This window comes from Quercus lobata, chromosome 8, assembly GCF_001633185.2.
Source record: "Quercus lobata isolate SW786 chromosome 8, ValleyOak3.0 Primary Assembly, whole genome shotgun sequence".
NCBI classification, from domain to species: domain Eukaryota; kingdom Viridiplantae; phylum Streptophyta; class Magnoliopsida; order Fagales; family Fagaceae; genus Quercus; species Quercus lobata.
In genome coordinates, this window is record NC_044911.1 from 23,458,852 (window position 1) to 23,482,498 (window position 23,647).

Here is a 23,647-nt window from a genome sequence, read left to right on the forward strand (position 1 = left end):
CTTAGCCATTAAACCCACAACGGGTTCCAAATGGACTTTAACCTTCTTAGCAGGACGGTCCCCCTCTGTTGGTTGCTTCCCCTTTATGGACGGGTTACCTATGCCCGTCCCCTTGGGAGCCACGTCACCGATCTCCTTCTTCTTTGAAGCCTGCGACCTAATCAGTGCTCTCCTCTTGGCGTCGTCCATTTCTGAAAAGGTGAACGAGTGAAGTTAAACTACAAAGATAAAATTGAAGACCGTTCAGATAAAATAAGGGTGACGGACTTATGTCTACGGATTTTTTCTTCGTATCTGACGGCTGCTGGAGTTGGCTCAGGACCGTTGCAATACCAATGGATGGTATTGAGTGTGACCAATTCTGCCCAAGTCCTTTCCTCCGGCTTGGTCTTGGAAAAAATCTTCTCAAGAAAAGTGAACTCCTCGAGACTAACTTGAGGACGCCATTTGACTGCAAAGAAAGTGAACGGTTAAAACTGTTCAAGTATAATAAACTAAACGATTGTAAAAATTCACACACTAGGACGGGTGCATACAGGACGGATGCAATATGCCCCAAGTCGTGTCGACGGGCATGTGTTCCGTCTCCCCTGGACGACACATCCACTCGTCACCTTCCAAGAAGAAATAATGGCTTTTCCAATCCCTATTTGAGTTTGGTGTTTCAAATATAACCTTCAACAACGAATTCCTGGAAGCGAAACTATATATCTCCCGTGACTTGTCTATCTCATCCGGACGGTAGTAGTGAAGGAATTCCCTCACTGTCAGCCTCCTGGCACCGTCAGTCATAGCACCGTACAAGACCTCCATTGCTATGAAGACCCTCCAGGCGTTTGGAGACACTTGGTTGACGGATAGGCCCAAACATTTGAAGAGCTCACGGTGAAGGGAGCTTAGCGAAAACCTAAGTCCAGCCTTCAACATTTGTTCATACACTCCAACACCTTGTACCCCCTCATAGTAACATTTCTTTGACTTATAGGGGAGACGAATAGAGGTGTTATTAGGAATCTGGAAATTATCCCTAAGAGTTTTGAAGTGATTCTCCTTGATGGTGGACACAAAATTGTTTATCGTCCACTCTGGTAGAATGATGAACTCCCTAAGTCCATCAGCACCTATGACAGATTTTAATGTTGGTTCCTCGCCGTCATGAGAAACCTTTTCTTGTTCAACCATCTCCAAATCCTCATTTGTTGAGGACGAGGAAGAGGCAGACAGACTCCTCTCTTTGCCTGGACTCTCTTGGTCTTTTTGACTAGACGGGTATACTTCTTCGTAATCCACCCCGTCACGGACAAATGACTGGTTACTTGACGCACTAGACATTGCCTACACGTGACGGCAAAACCTAAGACTCTGACGGATCTAGAAGTGATAACGGGTGTATAAAGTCTAGGAAAATAAAGTATAAATGTATATCTGTTGGTGAAAGGGACTTGTGAAAAGAGAGCACTTACCAATTTTTAAAAATGAACGGAGGAAGAGTGTTAATGACAGATATAGCGACTGGACGGAGTGGTCTCTGACAAGGATGACAGTTGCGCTCTGATAGTGTGTTTCAGCTAAAAATAAAGAAATGAGAAATAAAGGCATCGATATTTATCGAGGGAGTGCACGAAAGTCAAAGCGACGCTTCGATTCGAGGTAAAATCCAGTCAAAAAACGACACGTGCCATGTATCATAATGGCTTCCGGACAACCTGTCAGGAGTTGGCGCAGTTAACGGTGTTCGTATTTAAACTGTTGACCCACTTACCTTTAAACCGTCACACCCCAAAGTCTTGAATCGTCACCCCTCGAGTCCATCCACTAAAGGATGACGGACCCATGGGGTGAAGGGGGCAACTGATAAGGGTAAAAATATGGTTTGACGGGCCTCCTTTAAATGGGCCTGACGAATCCATGTCAGTGGGCTGATAGAAGGCAAGCCCAAACTTGTGCAGAGGCCCATACAATAGAAACCCCATATGAAAATTACTTGCAACACACATTTAATCACTATAGAATCCCTAGGTAAATGGAATCCTAGCATGAGGAGGATTCTGGAAGATACACACGTAAATAAAGATCTTCTTTACAAGGAAAGTGTCTTGTCCATCACGTTTGGGATTATTCAAGAGGATTCCTATAAGGAAAAGACTTTTACACCAAGGAAGAGAGGCCAACCTTCTAATATTATAAAAGCCCCAATACCCTCACAAATCAAGGTACGCATAATTTACCCTTCTCTAGCACTCTAGAGTTGTGAGAATAGTTCTAACTTGACCTTCAGAGGGTGTTTGGCCGGCACCACACTGGTGCTCTCTGTTAGGTCTTCTCTCTTTTCTTTGTAGGTATCGTTACAAGCATGCAAGGATCATGTAGCTCACTGGTGATATTTACGGTATCATCAAACAGTAACACTTCTGGAATGGAATTCACTAATAATATTATCTATACTATTATTTAAAGTGCTTCACCTGTTTGGATTCCTTAATTTTGATGTCCAAAATATCCTCAAAGTTACTAGTTTGTAATGCTTAAATAGTAGATTTAGACATGTAAAATTATCAATTTAAAAAGTCCTAAAATTTAGATAAATTAAAAAAAAAAAAAAAAATTACCTACAAAATAGGAACACTCTCACTAACCCACTTATTCTAACACACGTTTCTAATATTTTATTTTATTTTTAAAAAAAACCTTATGTTCATTAAAAAAGAAAAAGAAAAACACAACTAATGAAATACCTTAATTTAATAAACTTATCTTTATCTCTAAATCATAAGAAATGGTTTAAAATCTTAAATTGATAAATTTTTTTTTAAAAAAACCTAATGAAAAAAAGCCATGTTGTATCAAAAAAATTATCTACCACGTTTCTATTTTGAAAAAAAAAAAAAAAAACTACCCCAGCCACCCCCTTTTTTTTTTTTTTTTTTTTTTTCAAATTAAAAAAAGAAAAAACCCTTAACATGTTTGAATTCCACTCCCACATTTTACTCCTAACAAATTGCTTGAATTCTACTCTCCCATGTTTTACTCCTAAGAAACTGCTTTACTATCAAATTTAAAATTTTAAACTTCTCTTTAACCTCATTTGCTTATCCGGTTTTTATTGTATTTTATTTTATTTAAGTTGCATGCTATATCCTCCTTCTTCTTCATCTTCTTCTTCTTCTTCAAAAAAAAAAAAAAAAAAAAAAAACTCTGAATAGAATATTACTGCACTGGAATAACAAAAGACTTGATTACTTGACTTCCAAGATTATCCGGATAAGTATATAAGCAAATATTCTTCTTTTACTTCTCCTGTTTTTTAGTTTTCTATTTCTTACATTTAATTGTTGTTTTAAAATATTGTATTTGTTTGTCTCTTGCCACATGACAATTTTCTATTTATTTGGTACTTATTTCTCTTCTTTGATGTCAAACTGTTTATTTATTTTTTATTTTTTTAATTCAATAATTTTGCATGTAATTTTTTGTGAAAAATATGACAAATGAGTTTTTTTTTTTTTTTGTTCCCTTCATTTATACTTCTTCATCTTGGCTTCTATTAATGCCAGTCTGGAAATTTCATTCATTCATTTTGTTTTTCAAAGTGACTCATAAGATTAACACAAAGTTTCTGTTTAAATTCACTTGCATGCTAGGTCACCAAGTTATTGAATCTTTTGCTTCTCCAAAAAAAAAAAAGAAGTTTATTGAATTTTTAAAAAGTTTTTATAAAATATGCCCACTACATTGAATATTTTCTTGCAAAATCACATATTAAAAACTAAATCATTAATATGTCAAATTCTAGACTTTTATATATCTTTCATTTGCTATGCAGACGTGAACTCTATGAAACTTAAAAAGGAGAATGATCAACTGGTGGTGATCATGAGAGTTGATCTTGCCGAATTGATTAAAACTCTGAGGAATAAGGTTGGGAAGATTGGTTTAGGGGTGCTAAATTTTTTATTTTTAAAATTTTTTTTTTTCCAGTTCAAAGCAACATGATTTTGGTATTTGTTGGGGGGTTTAGTGTCATATTCCAAAAATTGAGACAATGAAAAATCGTGACACTAAACCCAAAAAAAAAAAAAAGAGCCTCATCACAAGTGCGTATTATTATTATTATTATTATTTTTTAAAGATAGTTAGCATAGGTGTTACAATATGTAAAGACTTGCTTCTTTTTTTCTTTTTTTTTTTAGCAAGTCATTACACGAAGCTTAAATTTAATTGTTATAATTTTATTAATTTTTTAATGAATATTATAAGATTATGAATACCATTTTTTTTCTTTTCTATTTTTAATGCTGCAATTTCCCTTATAAATATGTAACTTCGAGGATCAATAGAAATTCCATATTGATAACAACACCATTAAAGTCCAATACCCTTTAAACAGGGAGTGTTCTTTTATGGTTGTGGTATTTAGTTTACTGTGTTAACAATTGTGGGGTTTTTTCCTTCCTTCTTCTTTTTATAAATTAATTTTGCAATTGGAGTCTAATACACTTTATAGGGGGAGTAAACATGAGATTGTAGGGTCAAGTTCTTATCTACTTTTTTCTATTTTTTTTTCTCTCTCTCTCAATTTAGATTATATTTTCCATTTTTCAGTTAATTTGTTTTGGATGTATACATTCCTCTTTTACATTGGGGGTTCCATAGTCAAATGTAAAAGAGGGGGTTCCAAAGTCAAATGTAAAAGAATAATCATTACCACCAAATGCAATTGTGTTTATTTATTTTTATGAAAGATTGTGATTATATTTAAGTGCATACTGGATTTTGAGCACGCACTTATGCTCGTGCTCATACGCTTTTCTATTTTTTTTGAGAAAAAAGTTAATAATTTACATTCATTATAATTTTGGATTACTACATTTTTCAATAACAAAAATATCTAGGCATATGCTAAAAAAATTATTTCACCCACAAATGAATAACACTCATCACATGCTTAGATATTATAAATTATAATAAATATAAATTATTAATTTTTTATCTTAAAAAATAGAAGATGAACCCGCGCTTACATATGTGCTCAGAGGTTAAATTTAACTAGTCGCCAACCCGTACGATGCACGGGAAAGCTATTGATTATAAGATAATCATCTTGATTTATTTTTCTTCTTCTGTTGAATGCATTTTTCATTTGTAGTTTAAGATATTACTTTAAGTCTAAAAATATTCCAATCAAATAATGGTGTCTTGTGCTAATCCAAAATAAAATTAATTTTGCCAAATTCAACATTAGCTTCAATTTGGCAAATCCCAATCGTTGAGCAAAAGAAAATTGCCAAAATCTCATTTCATAATTCCTTAACCTTCTTGAACTTCCACACTAACCAAGCAAAGAGGACAAAAATAGAAATCTGAAATTTAGGAGTATGGACCATCTAACCAAATTAAGTGCAATTTTAAAAAATAATTGACTTATATTTTGAATAACATCCCATCAACCAAACAAAGAAAAAAGAGCAGAGTAATAATATTATTATTTAAAAGAGTTGAAAAAAAAGGAATGCATGAGACTCCAATCTAAATGGGAAAAAAAATCAGCAATATAAAAATACATTCACTTTGCTAATTCAAAAACTTTCATCCAACCAAATCAAGACATCTATTCCTCAATTTTCATACACTGCCAAGTCTACCTTAGGCTTGAACTCAAAATGATTTAATTTGATTGAGTGTTGCATAGAATTAAATTTGTTTGTCTCAATATGCAGTAGCACTTAATTGATGCAACCTTAATGCAACAGTAGCTCTTGAACAATGCAGTCCAGTATGAAATACTTGTTGCCAAGTAATATTCCCTCTTGGCCTCCCTTGCTTGACGTTTTGTTTAGCCTCTTTTGCAAGCTTCTCCCTAATGAGCTTTCTGTGTGCCAACAACACCAAACCCTACAAAGAAAGCAAACATTTTTATACAAATCCAAGATATCAATACCTTAAAAAAAAAAAATAAATAAAAAAAACATATGGAGACCTTTTTTGGATCTTAAATAACAAAATTTTAAAATACAACCCTAGGTCCATTCATTTACAACAAAAGTAGCAAAAGCTACAATGAACAATATGTCAAGCACAAATTATTCTCATATAGACACAAATCTTACAGTAACACATCACTTTGCACATCCCCATCATATTTTTTGCAAGCCCCATACACAACCTCCTTCACTCTTCAGAGCATAAGGAAGCACGTCATCAAAGTACATAAACTAATAAGGATGATACTGCTTGAAATGAAGTTGTTTAAAGAAATCTATTTTAAATTAAATCATTAAAATAATAAAAAATGATTGAAAAAGATAATGACTTTGTAAAAAAAATTCAAACTCAAACTTTTGCACTCACTAGGGGCCATCAAATCATTACGTTTTGGCTTAGCGTGTAACGCCTTTACTGAGCACTGTCTTTGTGAAAAACTCAAACCATGAGTCGGAGGTTGAGGCCGATTCGATAATAGCCTAAATAAACCACTTTAGGAACCTGAAAAAACCAAACAAATAAACAAAATCAATCATTATCAGAACAATTAAATAACCAAAAAGAGGTATCAATTTCATTCAAATGAATAAACAACCTTTTGAAATTACAGTAGATGAAGAAGAATAAGTCTAAATCAAAACCTTAATTAAAACAAAATCTAACCCAATCACGTAATTCAAAACCAACTGATCAAAATACAAAAAACTAAATCCTTTTAAATCCCCAAATTTAAAATGGAAATTTTACTTTTTAAGCCTCTGTATATTTGGATAAAGATTCAGTTTTTCAAACACGGAAAACTCATAGCTTGTCTAAAATTATCATATGGGTAACATCTAATATAACAAAATAGTTACTAACTGACATTGACACCCAAAAATTTATAATACATCATTTAGAACCTTATTCAGAAGTTTTGAATCAAAATAACACAATTTAAAGAGATTAGTAAACCAAAGTGCTCCACAGTTTCACTCCCACTAACAAATATAGATAACAGCACACATAAATATCTACATAGTTTCCAAAGGGTGGACTTGAAACAACACACATAAAAATAATCCAGCATACTAACAGAAATAACCTAGCCTTCAAAAAAAGTCAAGTCCCATTTTGCATATAACTACACCTCGGTTAGGTAACAATGTCTAAGATATTAACCATCATTGTCATAAATATAAGTTATAAAACAGATTCTGCATCAACTATCTAACATATCATGATGGCAGACTCATTTCACATTAGAACCATCTAATTTTTTTGTATAGAAGCTTCCTAATCAAAAGCCAAACACATTCAAGATACAGGTGTTTTGTACAGACCAAAACTGGGTTCTTGGAGTACCAAATACATTTTTACGGATAAATTGATAAACTAAACATGGATCATCAAAACATTTCCCCCAAGAATCAGTAACACAATTAAAAGACAAAGGATTTACAACTATTTAATAAATACAACCATTAGTAAGTCAAAACCACAAACAAAATTCAATGAACAATTGAAGTGGAGAAAGAACAGTATATTGGAAGAATAATTGGGCATGTAGGTTTTCAATTGAAGAGCAAATCAGAATTCTTACCTCGGGTTTGGACTTCCTTTATAGAGGAGATTGGCTTCAGTTGCAGTTGACGGCCAAAACCCAACACAAGGATTAGGAAGTGAAATCCCTAAAATGATAGAAAAACCTAATTAAAGACAAAATCCCTAAATTGACAGAAAAAGATTAATTGAGAAATACAGAGAGAATGGTCTGATACGGAGAAGGGGTTTGGCCGACCTGTATCTGCGATTGGAGTGAATCACTTCAGAGGTGTTTTGGACGACGGAGAAGGGGAATGGGATCGGGTTTTGTTGGAGCTAATATGGGTCTGGGTTTTGGATGATGGAGAAGGGCTTTGGCCGTAGGGTCTGTTTTGGATGACGGCGAAGGTTTGACCGTGAGGCGTGTATTGGATGACAGAGAAATGGAATGGGGAAGAAGAAGGGGAAGAAGAAGAAGTATTATCGGGTTTTGTTTTTAAGTGGTAGAGAATTTTTTTTTTCCGATTTTATAGTAAAATTATAATTTTTGTTTTTTTATTTAAATAATGCTGACAAAATTATAAATTTTGTTTTTTTATTTAAATAATGCTGATATGAAAAATTGTGAGAGTTTCAAAAGTTTCAGTTTTATATATATATATATATATAGGAGATTCTAGCCTTTTGCCCTTAATTTTTTAAAAATTTAGCAATATGCCCCTATTTTGAAACTATATAGGGATATGCCCCAGTTTCGATACTCGATTACCTTAAAATCGAGTTTCAATGAAATACTCGATTTGTAGAAAATCGAGTTATACCGAATAAAACTAAAAAAAAAAAAAAAAAAAAAAGCATGGAACTCGATTTTAGGGAAGTCGAGTTCTAAAACATCGCTATAGGGTTTTAAAACGTCACTATAGGGCTTAAAAATGCCACTATAGGGCCCCTTGAAGCTGGTATGGGACTTATAAAAATTTTTTTGCAGGAAAACGCCGCTATAGGGCTCTAAAACGTCACTATAGGGCCTAAAAACGCCATTATAAGGCCTAAAAACGCTACTATAGGGCACCCAGAACAGGGCGATTACACTTATTAAAATTTTTTTGCAGGAAAACGCTGCTATAGGGTCTTAAAACGTCATTATAGGGCTTAAAAACGCCACTATAGGGCACCCTGAATATGGGCCAATTATACTTATAAAAAAATTTGCAGGAAAACGCCGCTATAGAGTTTTAAAACGTCACTATAGGTTTAGAAGCGCCACTATAGGGCTCACTGAATATGGGGCAATCGAACTTATAATTTTTTTTTTTTTTTTGCATGGAACTCGATTTCCTGAAACTCGAGTTCCATGGAAATTTTTTATTTTTATTTTTATATATTTTTTTTAAGTTTGATCGGTTATAACTCGATTTTCTACAAATCGAGTATTTAATTGAACTCGATTTTAGGATAATCGAGTATCAAAACAGGAGCACGTTCCTATATAGTTTGCAAACAGGGGCATATTGTCAATTTTTTTTTAAAATTAAGGGTAAAATGTCAGAATCTCCATTTATTTATATATATATATATATAGCGAGGGTAAAGTTCGGTTTGGGTTAATACCAGGATTTTTTAAAAAACTAACTACAAAACCGAAACAATATCATTAGTTAGCAAACGTTTCAAACTAATTTCGTTTATAACAATTCGAGTTTAGTGGACTCGATTTAGGAAAAAGTGGTGTGGAGCAAACCTGGAAATCGAGTTCAACGAACTCGGTTTCCATGTACAGAAACCGAGTTCAATGAACTCGATTTCCATGTATGGAAAACGAGTTCATTGAACTCGTTTTCATTGAACTCGGAAGCTAAACCTTCATTGAACTCGGAAGAGAAAAATAGAAAAGCTATAACTCGGAAGAGAAAAATAGAAAAGCTATAAAAGAGGAGTTTTTGAGAGAGAGAGAGAGAGACATACCAGCTGGTCCAGAAGCGTTGCCGGCGTGGAGTGGCTGGGCGGCGCAGCGGCGGTGCTAGATGGTTCGTGATTTTTGCGGTGCCATCTAATGCTCAGATCGTCTTCTTATCAGATCATGCTCAGAGAGCTTGTTGTTGGCAAATCAATTTCTTGTGGGTATGATCGTTTTCCATGTATGGAAAACGAGTTCAATGAACTCGTTTTCTGTACATGGAAATCGAGTTCGTTGAACTCGGTTTCTGTACATGGAAACCGAGTTCGTTGAACTCGATTTCCATGTTTTCTCCACATTGCTTCTTCCTAAATCGAGTCCACTGAGCTCGAATTGTTATAAACGAAATTAGTTTGAAACGTTTGCTAACTAATGATATTGTTTGGGTTTTGTAGTTAGTTTTTTTAAAAATCCTTAATACCAAGTTCAAAACTTTTCAAAGTAGACCAAGTTGGTCCTGAATACAATTGGTCCCTAAACGGCGTTTAGGCCCGTTACTCATTCTCAGCTTCTCCTCTCAAAACCCTAAACGCTTTCTATTCTCTCCCTCTCATATCCTCACCACCGCTGCTGCGAGTTCCTCACTGAAGGCTCCGATCGGGTGCTACGGACGCTAGCTTTGGTGCTCCACAGCCATGGAAGAGAGAGTTTGCATTTGTGCTTCTGTTTGGATTTGGGTTTGAGTCTAGGTTTGTGTGCCAAACGTCAAGGGAACGAGACCCACGGCCCCTGCAACTACCACAGGTAACGAATCACACCGGAAACGCCACCGATCGTTCTCCTCCTCCTTTGTTGGTTCAGGTCTTGGTTGGTTTAGGGATTGGGTGACAAAGATTTGGTGATTTTTGATTTGGGTTTGAAAGATGGGGTTTGGGTATGGTCATCTGTGGGTATTTTTTTTTATTTGGATTTTGTCTGAAAATTGATCTAAAATAGTGTTTTTGTTGGAGTATGAATGATTATGGATATGTTTGTATGCTTTGTGATCAGAGATTTTTGGGGGTTTAAGGTTTTATATGGCTAAGTGTATATGTTTGTATAATCACTTTGAATAGAACTCAAGACTCAAGAGATATTAGAATTGAACATAAACATTCTGAGAGAGAAGAAAGACTGAGAGTAAAGTAACGGTCCCTAACAGCGTTTAGGGACCAAGATGGTCACTTTTGAAAAGTTTAGGACTTAGTTGGTATTAGCCCAAACCTCAGGGTAGTTTACTGGAATTTATCCTTTTAATTTTGATTTTAATAATATGCTTGAGCGAGTCGGTGTCAGTGTCAGTGTCAGTGTCAGTGATGGTAATGGTAGAATATTATTACATATAATACTTTTGATTAAATGAAGGTGGTGGTAATGGACAGACAGCTTCAGCTTCTTTGCTCTAACCCGACCAAACCCACTTTCCTTAAACCCTACCTGACCCGGTTAATTCTTCACCCATTCGGTGCCCCCAAACCAATTTCAAGCCGCTCTTGTCGCTTCCCTTCAGGTACATGTTTAAACTTTTAGTGATTTTATGGTCCTATTACTATTACTATAGTGCTGCAGTGCTGACTTGAAAACTGGTTTGGAATCCTAGTATAGATTTTACCATTTTGCTTATGTATGGGAGTTATTTATTGCATCTCTTTTAGACTTTTATTATAGTGCCCGGCCCCAAATATTGTTTAGGATTTCACTTTGGAAAAATATGGGAATTTGAGTAATGGTGATTTTTGTTTTTAGTGATATATGAGTTTGGGAAAGTGGGGAATGGGTCTTAATTTGATAAGGTGGATGGTTGTTGAGTGTGGGAACATGGGTATGCTATGTGGCTGAAAATAACATTTTTCGGTTCTTCTGTGATTATTTCTGCTAATGGCATATTAATTCAAGTGTTAGTAAGTGACTAGAGGTTCTAAACATCCATCAAACGAGTATGAAATTTTTTATTAGTTTCATTTTTTTTTTTTTTGATTATCAATATTGATGCTTGTGGCTGTGGGATCAATCATCATCCTTTGATTGGTAAACATTTCATGTAACTTGGTTCTTGTGCCTGCTAAAGTAGTATCTCTGTGTGATTTTGCATGTCACAGCGCCTGTGTCGGACAAAATTCACATATTGCGTATTTGTGGTTCATGTAGATTTTGGTTTTTGTGAGGAAATTGTGTCTTTGAAATCCTTACTCTATTTTACAGACCCCCGGCTCAAACAGGGAAAAAAAAAATTCATTCTCTTTTTAATTAATGTAAGATATGTCTTCCTAATAGTTTCTTCTTTTTCTTGATTTTCATTGGTTGTTTGTTGTGACAGGATTTCTTTGTAAAGGTTTAAAGTGTTCAATGAAGTCGTACAGGTTATCAGAACTTACTCAAACTGAGGTTGAAAGCCTGAAGGCTCGTCCTCGTATAGATTTCTCTTCCATTTTCACCACAGTAAGCTTTTTTGGCTTTTTCTTTAATAATCCTGAATATTGATTTTGGTTTTGTGTTCATTCGAGGTGCTTAGATAGATTCGTTTATATATACTATCAGGTCCAGCCCATTGTTGATGATGTTCATAAAAGAGGCGATGCTGCGGTTAAAGAGTTGGTGCTCTTTTACTTCCCTTTATAAATTTTATATGTTTTGCGTATTATTTTGGAAGGCTTCACTTCACCATGAAGCTTCTTTTTTCATGAGTTTGACTTAGTGATGTTCACATTTCTTTTGCAGCTATACTGCGAAGTTTGACAAGGTTGAACTGGAAAAGATAGTTGAAAAAGTTTCTGAGCTCCCAGATCCAGTGGTATATTATATGGACATTCTTAATACAAATAACCTTAGTCTTTATGGTTTAATATGGAGTCCTCTACACCATTTGCATTTCTTGTTCATGGAGGTTTTGTTGTTTTGAATGTTTACGCATTATAGCTTTTCATAATCACAGCTAGATGCAGTTATTAGAGAAGCGTTTGATGTGGCATATGACAATATATATGCATTTCATGCTGCTCAAAAATCAGCTGAGAAAAGTGTTGAGAACATGAAAGTAAGTCAATATTGCTTCTTTGTTATTGCGGCTACCTTAATTTTTACTATTTTTCTAATGTGTTCTGAATTTTTCAGGGTGTCAAATGCAAACGGGTAGCAAGAAGCATCTCATCTGTAGGTCTTTATGTTCCAGGAGGATCTGCAGTTTTACCTTCAACAGCTTTGATGCTTTCAGTTGTAAGTTAATCTAATTTATTGCATCCATTGCTTTTTTGATGGTTTCTATTCCTATAATTTTAGGTTTGTGGCTGTCTAATTCATCACATTCAGCTGACATATCTTTTTATTTTGTACTCAAGCCTGCGCAGATTGCTGGCTGTAAAACTGTTGTTCTTGCAACTCCCCCTAGTCAGGATGGCAGCATATGCAAGGTTTTCCCCCCCTAGAAGCTTTTTGATTGAATTTCTTTTGAGGAGATTATATACTGAATGCGGATCAATGGCTTTCTGCAGGAGGTACTGTATTGTGCTAAGAAGGCTGGTGTGACTCACATCCTTAAAGCTGGAGGTGCTCAGGTTTGAAAGATCTTAAAAATACTTTCGTATAGTTGAAGGATTGTTTTATCATGCAGGTTTATGTTTTCTGCACTGTTTAAATTCCGAAGTCTAATAGTTCTGCTCTTTACAGGCAATTTCTGCCATGGCGTGGGGGACAGAATCTTGCCCCAAGGTACTATTTTCCTATGAACTCGTCCCTCAGTGGCTGTTATCTTATGCTGATAATATGCATAGCTGTTTGCTTATTGATAATCAGAGTAGTCAGAATAGAGTTGATTAAAAAATCTTCTTATAAAAAAATCAGATTAGCATTTAGATAGCCTATGACACTGAGGTCCACCCCATTTTGAATAGAACTGAAGGAACAGAATTTTTTTTTTTTTAACACACTTTAGGGTAACTGAAAGTGGCTGGACCTGTTTGCATAGTATGGGGGTCCTTTGCATGAGGTATGTGAATGTAAAGTTTTTAACCTACCTTTCCTACAAAAAATTTATGCTAATTTTATGTAGAATATAAGTTTCTGTTATCCCTGTGTCTCTTCTCTGATAGATGAGTTGTTTGTATTAATTTGTCTATGGAAATGTCAATGGCACTGAAGGCATCCTATTAGCTCACAGAATGATGAGGTTTGCATTTTGAAAAAGTAAGTAATTTATTAAAACAATGCCAAGGGACTGCATCCAGAGAAACAATAAGTAATACAAGAGAGAAACCACACCAATGAGCTTTGACTCAAATGAAACTTCTCCCAAATGGATGGAGCAGTTTTATGTTCAAAACCCACCGGGAGTATGTTTAACTTACCAATATATGAGAGAGAGAGAGAGTGAGAGTCGTGGAAGATTAATTTGTTACTACTTTCCAAATTTTTGTGGGTTCTAGTTAGTTCAACTGATAAAATGTCTTGTTATCGAAGAAATCTGGGGTTTGAATTCCGCCTACACCAAAAAACCAATTGGTGTCTTGGTTTGATGATAAAGAGCAATCATCATGGAGCGGATGTCATAGGTTTAATTTCTAACATAACTATCAAAAATCCACTTTGCAAATTTGCCCATTCAAGACTTATTTTATAGGACCCTTGTGTGAGGTCTGAAATTTTATTTTCAATGCTTGTTTCCCTTTTTTCTCCCTTGTAATTTGCAGGTGGAGAAGATTTTTGGCCCTGGAAATCAATATGTCACAGCTGCAAAAATGATTCTCCAAGTATGCATACTTTTTGTTGATTTAGAGCACACTTTCATGGATGCAGTTTGTATAAATTTTATAATAATGAAATAGAAGTGAATATGTTGTCATCTTTATCTCTCTCTTAGTACTTTCTCTCTTCAATTTTTCCTTGCAGAACAGTGAAGCCATGATTTCGATTGACATGCCCGCAGGCCCTTCAGAAGTCTTGGTCATTGCTGACAATCATGCCAATCCTGTTCATGTAGCTTCAGATTTGCTTTCCCAGGTGCTTACTTGCTTTGAAATACACTATTTTTTTCCCTAAAGGAGCACTTTCAGAATGCAAGTTTGATGCTTTGCTTTGTTTTGTTTTCTGAATAAAATAAACATTGTAGTTGAAAAGTTCAATTTCATGAAGCTCATTCTGCTTTATGAAGTTTTACATCATGGCAAGTTGCATTTTGCTTAGATGCTAAGTTCAATCATGAAAGATAAGTTTACTTCTTACTTCTTTCATGGACATCCAAACAAGCAGTGGAAAATCAAAACTCTTGAATCACTTCTCTTCCTACCTTAAATTGCCAAACATGATGTAAAAATTTGTGTTTCTCTTTTCGTTATATGTGTGGATGGTGGATTCTCTTTAAACTTCAAAAACTTCTTCTTTTATACACTTCATTAACTTATTAGTTATTACACTTTTTGAATGTGTTTGTCATCTTCTCTTGTTCTGTACTTGAGCTTCCTCTTTTTTTTTTTTTTTTTTTTTTGGGGGGGTGGGGGTGTCTGGGGGGTGGTTTATTATCTTATACATCAGTTGCATACCTGCCAATGCTCACCGTTGGTGGGAACCACATCCTGTGGAGCTCAAATGTTGTGAGACATTGCTTGCATTTAACCAATGCACAAGATACTACCTCTCCTCAGAGTGTTTGGGGGGGGGGGGTGTTGTGAAGAAAAAATGGAAGATTACAAGGGTGTAACATACCCATTAAACTGGTCTATAATAAAATTCTTAACTAAGTTCTTCAAATTTACAGAGTCCTAAAAATTTGCAAATTGCATGGAAAAATTGTATGCTCATGTTGTGTTCATGGTGGAATTTGATTGTTTTTGCTCTGTTCCTTTTCTAAGAAACTAATCAGTGCCAGTCATTGTCCCCAAATCTTCCCCACTATGAGACTTTAATGGGTGAAAAAGGGGAAATGTGTCACTAGATGAGTAATCTACCCAAGTTATGGGTGGAATGTACTTTGAATATGCTACGACAATTATAATAAATAGAATGCTGAAGTTTTGAATGAAAGTATTTTGAAGTCAGAAACATATTATTGGACCTGGATTTTCTAGCCCTAGGGTGCAATCAAAGTCACCAGACATACATTATATCAATGACTAATCATGAAGATGTATGAAAGGAACACTTATATCTAAAATTTTCAGAAACTATAGAGAGGCATCTCCATTCACACATGATAACAGATATTTGACTTTATAAAAAACAAAGAAAAAGGATTCAGTCTCTTCTCTTTTTACTTTATTAGGTAAATACACAGCTCCTGCACCTGCACCAGATGGTTAGTCTTTTGGATCAATGGCTGTAGTAACAAAATGAGTACTAAATCGTCTTGCACTTTTCAAGAAGATCTTAGATGCTAACATTAAAGATTTTCATTATTTCTTGTTATAGTTCATAAGTACATTCCCACTACAATGGTCCAGAGTTACAGAACTCTTATTCAAAAAGATCTTAGATGCTAACATTAAAGATTTTCATTATTTCTTGTTATAGTTCATAAGTACATTTCCACTACAATGGTCCAGAGTTACAGAATTCTTATGGCATTATTGTTATGCATGGTAGCTAGACATGGGTAAGCAGTTCTAGATAATAGAGTTTGACTGTTTTGAGTCTTCTGACTGTGTTGAGTAGTGGGAGGAACATGCTGTTTTGCTTTGGAAACTGAGACATTGCATTTTCGCTGACTTATTTTACTTGCTGTATAATTTTTCGACAAAATAGTTTTAAGCGAGCTTGTAATGAACAGCCATTCTGAACTACCTACTTATTTCACTTTGTATAATATTCCAGCATTAGTTTTAGTAAAGCTTGTAACCAAAAACCATTCTGGGCCATCTTTTTATTTTATTATTATGAATCTCATTGAAAGTACTTAAAAATTTCTGTTTTTTCTCAATTATATTGCTCTGATAACATGATATAAAATAGGAACTGTATTAATTTGGTTATTAAGTACAACTTAAGTTGTTTTGATTATCTATATGTACCATTTTTTTCATGTTTTTATTTACTTCAAGTTATACGACCTGCTGTTGTTGTTATGTCATATGTGCACCTATAATTAATGATCTTTCTCAAAACCTTATCTTTTCTTGAGTTTGACACCCTCTTTTCTTCAATTGTGTTTGCTGCCTGGCATCTTTATTTAAACATTAGTCCTTTTAACTCACTTGCATTAGAGTGCTTCCTGGTTTAGTTTGTTGAGAGCTTATACCTTATCTGATCCCTTGAGTAACTAATTTGCCATTTCAGGCTGAGCATGGTCCTGACAGTCAGGTTGTTCTTGTAATCTCTGGGGATGGTGTGGATTTGAAAGCTATAGAGGAGGAAATCAGCAAGCAGTGCCAAAGCCTTCCAAGGGGAGACATTGCTTTAAAAGCATTGAGCCACAGTTACAGTGTGTTTGCTCATGATATGGTTGAGGTTAGTCCTATCATGACTGGATTTTCAAGCATCTATCATGCCATTTTATATGCGTCATTGGGGTTTTACTGTTTTAGCATGTATATCTGTGCGTAAAATGTTAATCTATCTTTGAAGTTTTCAGCAATTGGGATGTTCTGTTGAATAAATAAATTAAAAGTGTCATTTCCTTGGATGAGCGTATGCAGAGTTAAGGTTCCTCTTCATGTTGCCCTTTTTACATGGACTATAGCTTCATTTGGTAAGATTCTCACTATTGATAACCTGCGCAACCGGAGGGTCTGTGTGGTTGAATGGTGTTACATGTGCAAGAAGTCTGGGGAGACGACTGATCACTTGTTCCTCCATTTTCCGTATTCAGGGGGTTATGCCTTAGAGGATCATTGATGTGTTGGTATGTTGGACAAGGGTTATGTTAGGGGTAATGGCACTGTTTGGTGTGCAGTTCCTTTGTGTCTGTTGTGGATGGTTTGGAACGAACAGAACTGTCGAGCATTTGAGGGTTTGGAGAGGCCGTCTATGGAGCTGAAATTAGTTTTTCCTGCGTGTTTTATGAGTGGATGGCTGTGTTATCTACCCTTTTAGCTCCCTCGCCTACTTTCATTGATAGTTGTACTTTTTCTTGATTGTTTTGTTCTCTTAGTATATTTCTTGTATTCTGAGAATTCTCAATAAAAAAAATTAAAGAGAGAGAGAGAGAGAGAGAGAGAGAGAGAGAGAGAGAGAGAGAGATAGTTTATGATCTTCTACTTATGGATTGTGATCTTTTCCGTCCCTTTAGATCATATATACAATAATTATACTTATGAAATGTTGTGAAAATGAAAAGTTTTTACTGGTATTGCTCTCTTATCATTATTGACATATACGTACACAAGCACACTGGCTTGTGTGCATCAAAATTGGGTTAAACTTGTTCCACACAAGTTGTACACACATTCAGTTGCTTTTCGGGGTGTGTAAAACTGTGTAAAGCAACTTGTGTGTAATAAACACTGCTCATCAAAATTTATTTACTTGAATATTTTTTGAACTGTAGATTTGACTGTTTGCGATGACACCATTATCGGTCTTTGCAGGCCATCTCTTTTTCAAACTTATATGCACCTGAGCATCTGATCATTAATGTGAAGGATGCAGAGAAGTGGGAGAGTTTCATTGAGAATGCAGGTGAACTATTGGAATTTTGATGTCATAGTTGTTATTACTCTAGTTTTCCATCTATACACAGGCCCCTTTGATGCCAGTTATTACCCAATGCTGGTCCAACCTAAGTGAAGTCCTAAGAGGGGTGCTTTTATACAGTCCTGTCCTGCATGTTTATTCACCAGTACACGTGAACATTGCACTTGTGCTTGGTGGCCTGAGACTTTACCATTGCATTGGGCAATGGCCCTTAGATTTGATGCCATTGTGGCTCTCATTTTATATTGTAGCACATTTCAGGTTCTTGTGATAAGTATTTTCCCAAGCATTAAAAGTGAACATATACACAATTAAATTGTTGCCCGTGCGTTTTCATTTTCATCAAAATAGTCAGACACAATTTTCTTCTTGAAAATTCTAATTATGGCATAGGACTGTCAACAGATCCTTTGGAAACAAGTTACTAGGTTATAGAAGATCCAAGTTATAGTGGAAACTGTCAGCTCTATCCTTGAATTTTTCCTCTTAGGTCTCAAAGAATTAATCCTTGCTCTATTACCTATGCAGGCTCGGTATTTTTAGGGCAGTGGACACCAGAGAGTGTGGGAGATTATGCAAGCGGGACAAACCATGTCCTTCCAACCTATGGGTATGCTAGAATGTATGGTGGGGTGTCTTTGGACTCCTTCCTGAAGTATATGACTGTACAATCTTTAACCGAAGAAGGTCTGAGAAATCTTGGCCCATATGTGGCAACAATGGCAGAAGTTGAGGGACTGGACGCCCACAAGAGAGCCGTGACTCTTAGGCTTCAGGATATCGAAGCTAGGCAGGTTTCTGGTATGAGATGATGTACCAGTTGTGAACTATTGTCATTCTCATAATGTGGCCTTTATGGGCTCAGGGGTGTTTACTGCTACAATGTAGGGTAGCATTGGTTCTTAAAAATAACTTTTTTTTTTTTTTTTTTTTTTTTTTTAAATATAATTTTTTGCTGAATAAAAATATCTTGTTTATGCCCTATGTAATTTGATCAGATATGTACACATCTTTGCAATTTTGCTGATCTTTTGTATTTTGATGAAATATCTATACTCTCCTAACTGTTCATTTATTTTGGAATAATATTTTTCATAGTGACAATTTTACATATTTTTGTCAAATCCTTATATTGTTAGTATTTTCTGATTAAAGTACAGTTGGAACTATTCTACTGAAAATTAGAGGTGCTGACAAACTAAAAGATACCCTTGGGAGAGCATGGAAGCCCAAAATATGGGTCTGAAGGCACGATAAGAACGTAATTTTTCCAAAAAAATCCAACCAAGGTGTGATTCCGCTCCAAACAAGCCTATGACCCTCTCTTGGAGATGGTATGTGGTGTACTTGGCATATGTAATAATCCTCCCACTTAGGGGTAGACGCAACAAACGTGACTCATCCCTATGTGACAGGTTGGTTACATATGTTTAATACACTTGGTTTTTCTTCTAGTAATGCTAGGGACAACTTTTACAACAACTTGCTCACGTGGCAAGTCGTGAATAGTGGAGTTGTGGCACGACTTTCCACATAAGCAAGTTGTAGCTAAAGTTGTGGCAAAAGTTATGTTTCTAGTATTTTTCTTTTTCTTCATCCCTTGTAGGGTCAAGAGAAAACCATGGGGTGGGCCCTATTTCTATGTGAGAGAGAGTATACTCTCAGAATACCTAATAATAACTTATTATGTCAACCGATTACTCTCTCTCATGATAAACAAAGAGAACTAGACAAGAGTAAGGGTGAGTTTGTTTTAACTTTTGGAAATCGTGCTTTTTTAAAAAAGTGATAGTTTTAAAAAGTGTTTTTTAATTTGGGTTTTTTCAAAAAGTAAAGTGTTTGGTAAACAATTATCAAAATTATGTTTTACAATACATATAAGAGAATTCTTAGTACTTTTGTGTGTGGTATTTTTTTTTTATAAGAGAATTCTTAATACTTTTGTGTGTGGTATTTTTTTTTAAAGAGAATTCTTACTTGTAGATTTACCTTCTTATTAATAATAATTATTATTATTTATATTATTATGACTTCATGTCTATAATAAATAACTCTTTCAATTTTTCTTATAATAAAGTACACAATTATTATCTTAAAACCCAATAATTTGGTGAGGTATATCTCTACAAAATAAATTTTTTATGAAAAATTCTATATTTACATTTTACTAGCCGATATCCCAAGTGATGCGCGATGCAATTTGATAAGTTTTGTAAGAAATTATTTATGACCCATTGATTTCATGAATATTATTATTGTTAATCACACTTAGTCTATGAGGTTTTCTACTAAAACTAAATTCAAACTAAATACATTGGGGGGAAAAATCCTCTAATTCATGCAACCAAAGAAATGTCACCATATCATAGTGAAATTGTCACCTACAAACCTATTGGTTCCTAGGTGTCTTTCTTGTATTATTTATGTTTTATATATCAATTAGCTATAAAAACTTCTAGAATTTCATGATAGAACAATAGAAAAAATAATGTCATAGTGATGCAATAATATCACAATTTAACCTCCAAATTTTAATTGAACTAAAAGTAGCCAAAAATAGATCCTTACCAAGTATACGCATCATACAGAAAACCAAAAATATAAATTGGCACATAATATGAAGAAATAAGCCTAAATAAATTACAATGCTATATAAGTAAAACTGTATACATAAAATTTAAACAAAATATCTAAGACAAACATAATATTTTGAAAATTAACATATCTATCAAAAAGAAAAACAAAGATATTGTGAGAAAATTATGGAAATTTAATTTTTAAGTCCAATGGAAATGGTAGGGGTGTCAATGTTTGACCTAACCCGTGAACACGACACGAAGCCAACATAGGTTTTTGCAGGTTAGGGTTGGGCCTTAGCAGGTTAGAGTAAAAAACGGGTCAACCCAAAAGCGATACGATAAGAAACGTGTCATAAGTGGGTTAACCCATGTAATCCGCAATAGACGCATTTGTCATGCCAATTTATTTGTGTCAACCCGAAATGACCCATTTAACTCAACATGTTTAACTTGTATAACAAATAAATATTTATTTTATTTTAGATTTGTCAAATATCTTTTATATCTAACTTATATTTTAAATTTAAAAAGAAAAGTGAGTAATTACAAAAACTTACAAGGGATATAATTGGAAATTGAAATTTTACAAATCCTAGATCTCTAAACCCTACAAACCCTAAATCTCTAAACCTTCTTATAAATATCTAATACCCTAGTTCTAGAAATATTTTTTTGGCATAGAACTTGTACATATGAAATTGGATGAGCTTGTGGGAGATGTTATGAATTTAGACATCAACAAAGAATCTATGAATGATAATTGTAGTCATAGTCTGGCTTAGTCTACTATTTGCTCCAACTCTTTCAATATTGATACTTAGCATTTGGCGAGTTCTAAGGATATTATATTTTTGTTGAACTATGTTATTTTATTTTTGTTGAACTATGTTATTTTGAATTTAGGTTGAAGTGTATGCATTTCTTTTGGAGTGTAAAGAACTTATTTCTATATGGATACAATATTTTTGTTGAACTATATTATTTTTAATGTGGGTTGAAGACTTGAAGTATATGCACTACTTTTGGTATGTAAAAAAAAAAAATATATATATATATATATATTTATAGATGGATGTTATATTTAATATTATGTAGGTTAAAATGGATTGTGTTATATTCATGTCAACCTAACACAACCCGTTTATTAAGTATGTCAAGTGGGTTCGGTCAGGTCAACTCGCCTTATTAACCAGGTCGGGTTAGGGTTGAAGAATCACAATACGATTATTAAATGGGTCGTGTTCAGGCTGAGCCATTTAGTCGAATACCCCTATCTCGACACGACATGAACCCGACACGCTAATTCGAATTGACACCCCTAGGAAATGGGGATTTATATTGGACAAATGTGGAGACAAATAATATTTGCTGAATTCATTGAATTTAACTTTTGCAATTCTACATTGGAGTTAGTCTTATGTAGAAAATTGAAAAGTTTTTTTGATCCCTACATTTCTCATAACTTTTTAGATTCATCTGTATCAATTCAAAGCATGTTAAGTTATAAATGTATACAAATTCTTTGAATTTTATTCCTACATTTCCCATGACTTGATTTATATTGGACAAATGTGGAGTCAATAATATTTGCCCAATTCATTGAATTCAACTCTTGCAATTCTACATTGAAGTTAGTCTTATGCAGAAAATTGAAAAGTTTTTTTAATTCCTTTATTTCCCATGACTTTTTAGATCCATTCCTATCAATTCAAAACATGTAAAATTATAAATATATACAAATTCTTTGAATTTTATTCCTACATTTCCCATGACTTTTTAAATCCATCCGTATCAATTCAAAGCATGTAAAGTTATAAATGTATACAAATTCTTTGAATTTTATTAATAAATTGAAATAAATGCATTTGCCATTACTTAATAGTTTGATATAAATACTAAATTTAGATGAGGTGGAAGCCTAATGAGAAGGATGTCATACAATGTGCCACTTAGCACAACCTCCTGCTTTCCCACATGAGGTCTTTGCTTTTATATATATATATATATATTGATATATTGATTTGCAATGTAAATTTACATTGTAAACACACAAAAATGATAAATGTTGTACAAACTTATTCTTTAAATTTTGTATTTTTTACACTTATTAATGACAATACTGTCACCATTTTTCAAAGAATAACTCATTTATTATACTAATTCATACTCATTAATTGTCTCACATTACTTAAGAGAGTGTATTGTGTATAGTATAACTTGTCCTAAAAGTTACTATAACTTTTGAGTATAGTTTGTGGTGTGTCTTTGTGTTACAATTTCTTTTCCTCTTCCTTGAGCGTGATTCTTAAAAAAAAAAAAAATACATATATATATATATATATATATATATACTCATTAATTTTGTATTTATCTTTTAAAAGAGTTGCTTAGTGCATGTATTCCACACCCAACCCAAAACCTATTTTTCTTTTCCTTTGTATTTTTTGTTCTTCTGTGTTTTTTTTTTTTTTTCATCCACACGTGTTAACAAATCCATAAACTCTTCAATCCCGCGGATATTATACAGAAGCTGAGTTCATACTTCGGATTTTAATTTTTCAATTGCATCTAAGCTTTGAAGTATATATGCCTATGTTAGTTTATTTAAGTGAATCTCTCCCCCTTTACTAACGCTGGTCACTCCAATGACTAATATTTGTAAAAGAATTAATGGGGGAAGGCTACCTTTGAGCTATTAATCATTTGTTAAGCTTGCTGGGAAACCCTCATGGGCGTTGCGGTATTCTAATTTCCTCTCTCTTTCTTTCTCATTTTCTTGGTTCCCAATTCTAGCTCTCTCTGCATTTAAGGTTTTACTTCGCACTCTGTTTGCTTGGTGAGAAACTTTGAAGAGAAAAGCAAGATTTCGTTTGATTATCGAAAAAAAATAATAAATTAAAGAGTATTTTTTGGAAGAAAATTACATATTGTATTGTTTCTTGCAATATGTGTTTTGAATACAATTAGGGCCCATTTGGTAGAGAAGTTTGAGTAATATTATTTGTAGTTT

At 34.1% G+C, this 23,647-nt stretch overlaps 1 protein-coding gene across 3 annotated transcripts; it reads left to right on the forward strand.

Annotated features, from left to right (window-relative positions):
- Positions 1-9,880: 9,880 nt before the first annotated feature.
- On the forward strand, positions 9,881-19,116 carry LOC115955641 (histidinol dehydrogenase, chloroplastic). Of its 3 annotated transcripts, XM_031073850.1 has the most exons (15): positions 9,881-10,207; positions 10,808-10,952; positions 11,760-11,881; positions 11,981-12,033; positions 12,161-12,233; positions 12,375-12,476; positions 12,554-12,655; positions 12,778-12,849; positions 12,931-12,993; positions 13,106-13,147; positions 14,125-14,184; positions 14,324-14,434; positions 16,703-16,873; positions 17,953-18,043; positions 18,587-19,116. In XM_031073850.1, the coding sequence occupies exons 2-15, from the start codon at positions 10,817-10,819 to the stop codon at positions 18,868-18,870; spliced, it is 1,482 nt and encodes a 493-aa protein (XP_030929710.1). In that variant the 5' UTR covers positions 9,881-10,207; positions 10,808-10,816; the 3' UTR covers positions 18,871-19,116. The 3 variants fall into 3 exon arrangements, with proteins under 3 accessions (XP_030929710.1, XP_030929711.1, XP_030929712.1); XM_031073851.1 differs by lacking the exon at positions 10,808-10,952; XM_031073852.1 differs by lacking the exons at positions 9,881-10,207; positions 10,808-10,952; positions 11,760-11,881 and having other exon boundaries at positions 11,981-12,037.
- The last annotated feature ends 4,531 nt before the right edge of the window (positions 19,117-23,647 follow it).

What these genes read in the sequence shown, in the direction of transcription:
- LOC115955641 (XM_031073850.1), top strand. Translation starts at nt 10,817, where the DNA reads ATGGACAGACAGCTTCAGCTTCTTTGCTCTAACCCGACCAAACCCACT. An exon ending in CTCTTGTCGCTTCCCTTCAG is followed by an intron (nt 10,953 to 11,759) that starts GTACATGTTTAA and finishes TTGTTGTGACAG; the next exon opens with GATTTCTTTGTAAAGGTTTA. An exon ending in GAGTTTCATTGAGAATGCAG is followed by an intron (nt 18,044 to 18,586) that starts GTGAACTATTGG and finishes TTACCTATGCAG; the next exon opens with GCTCGGTATTTTTAGGGCAG.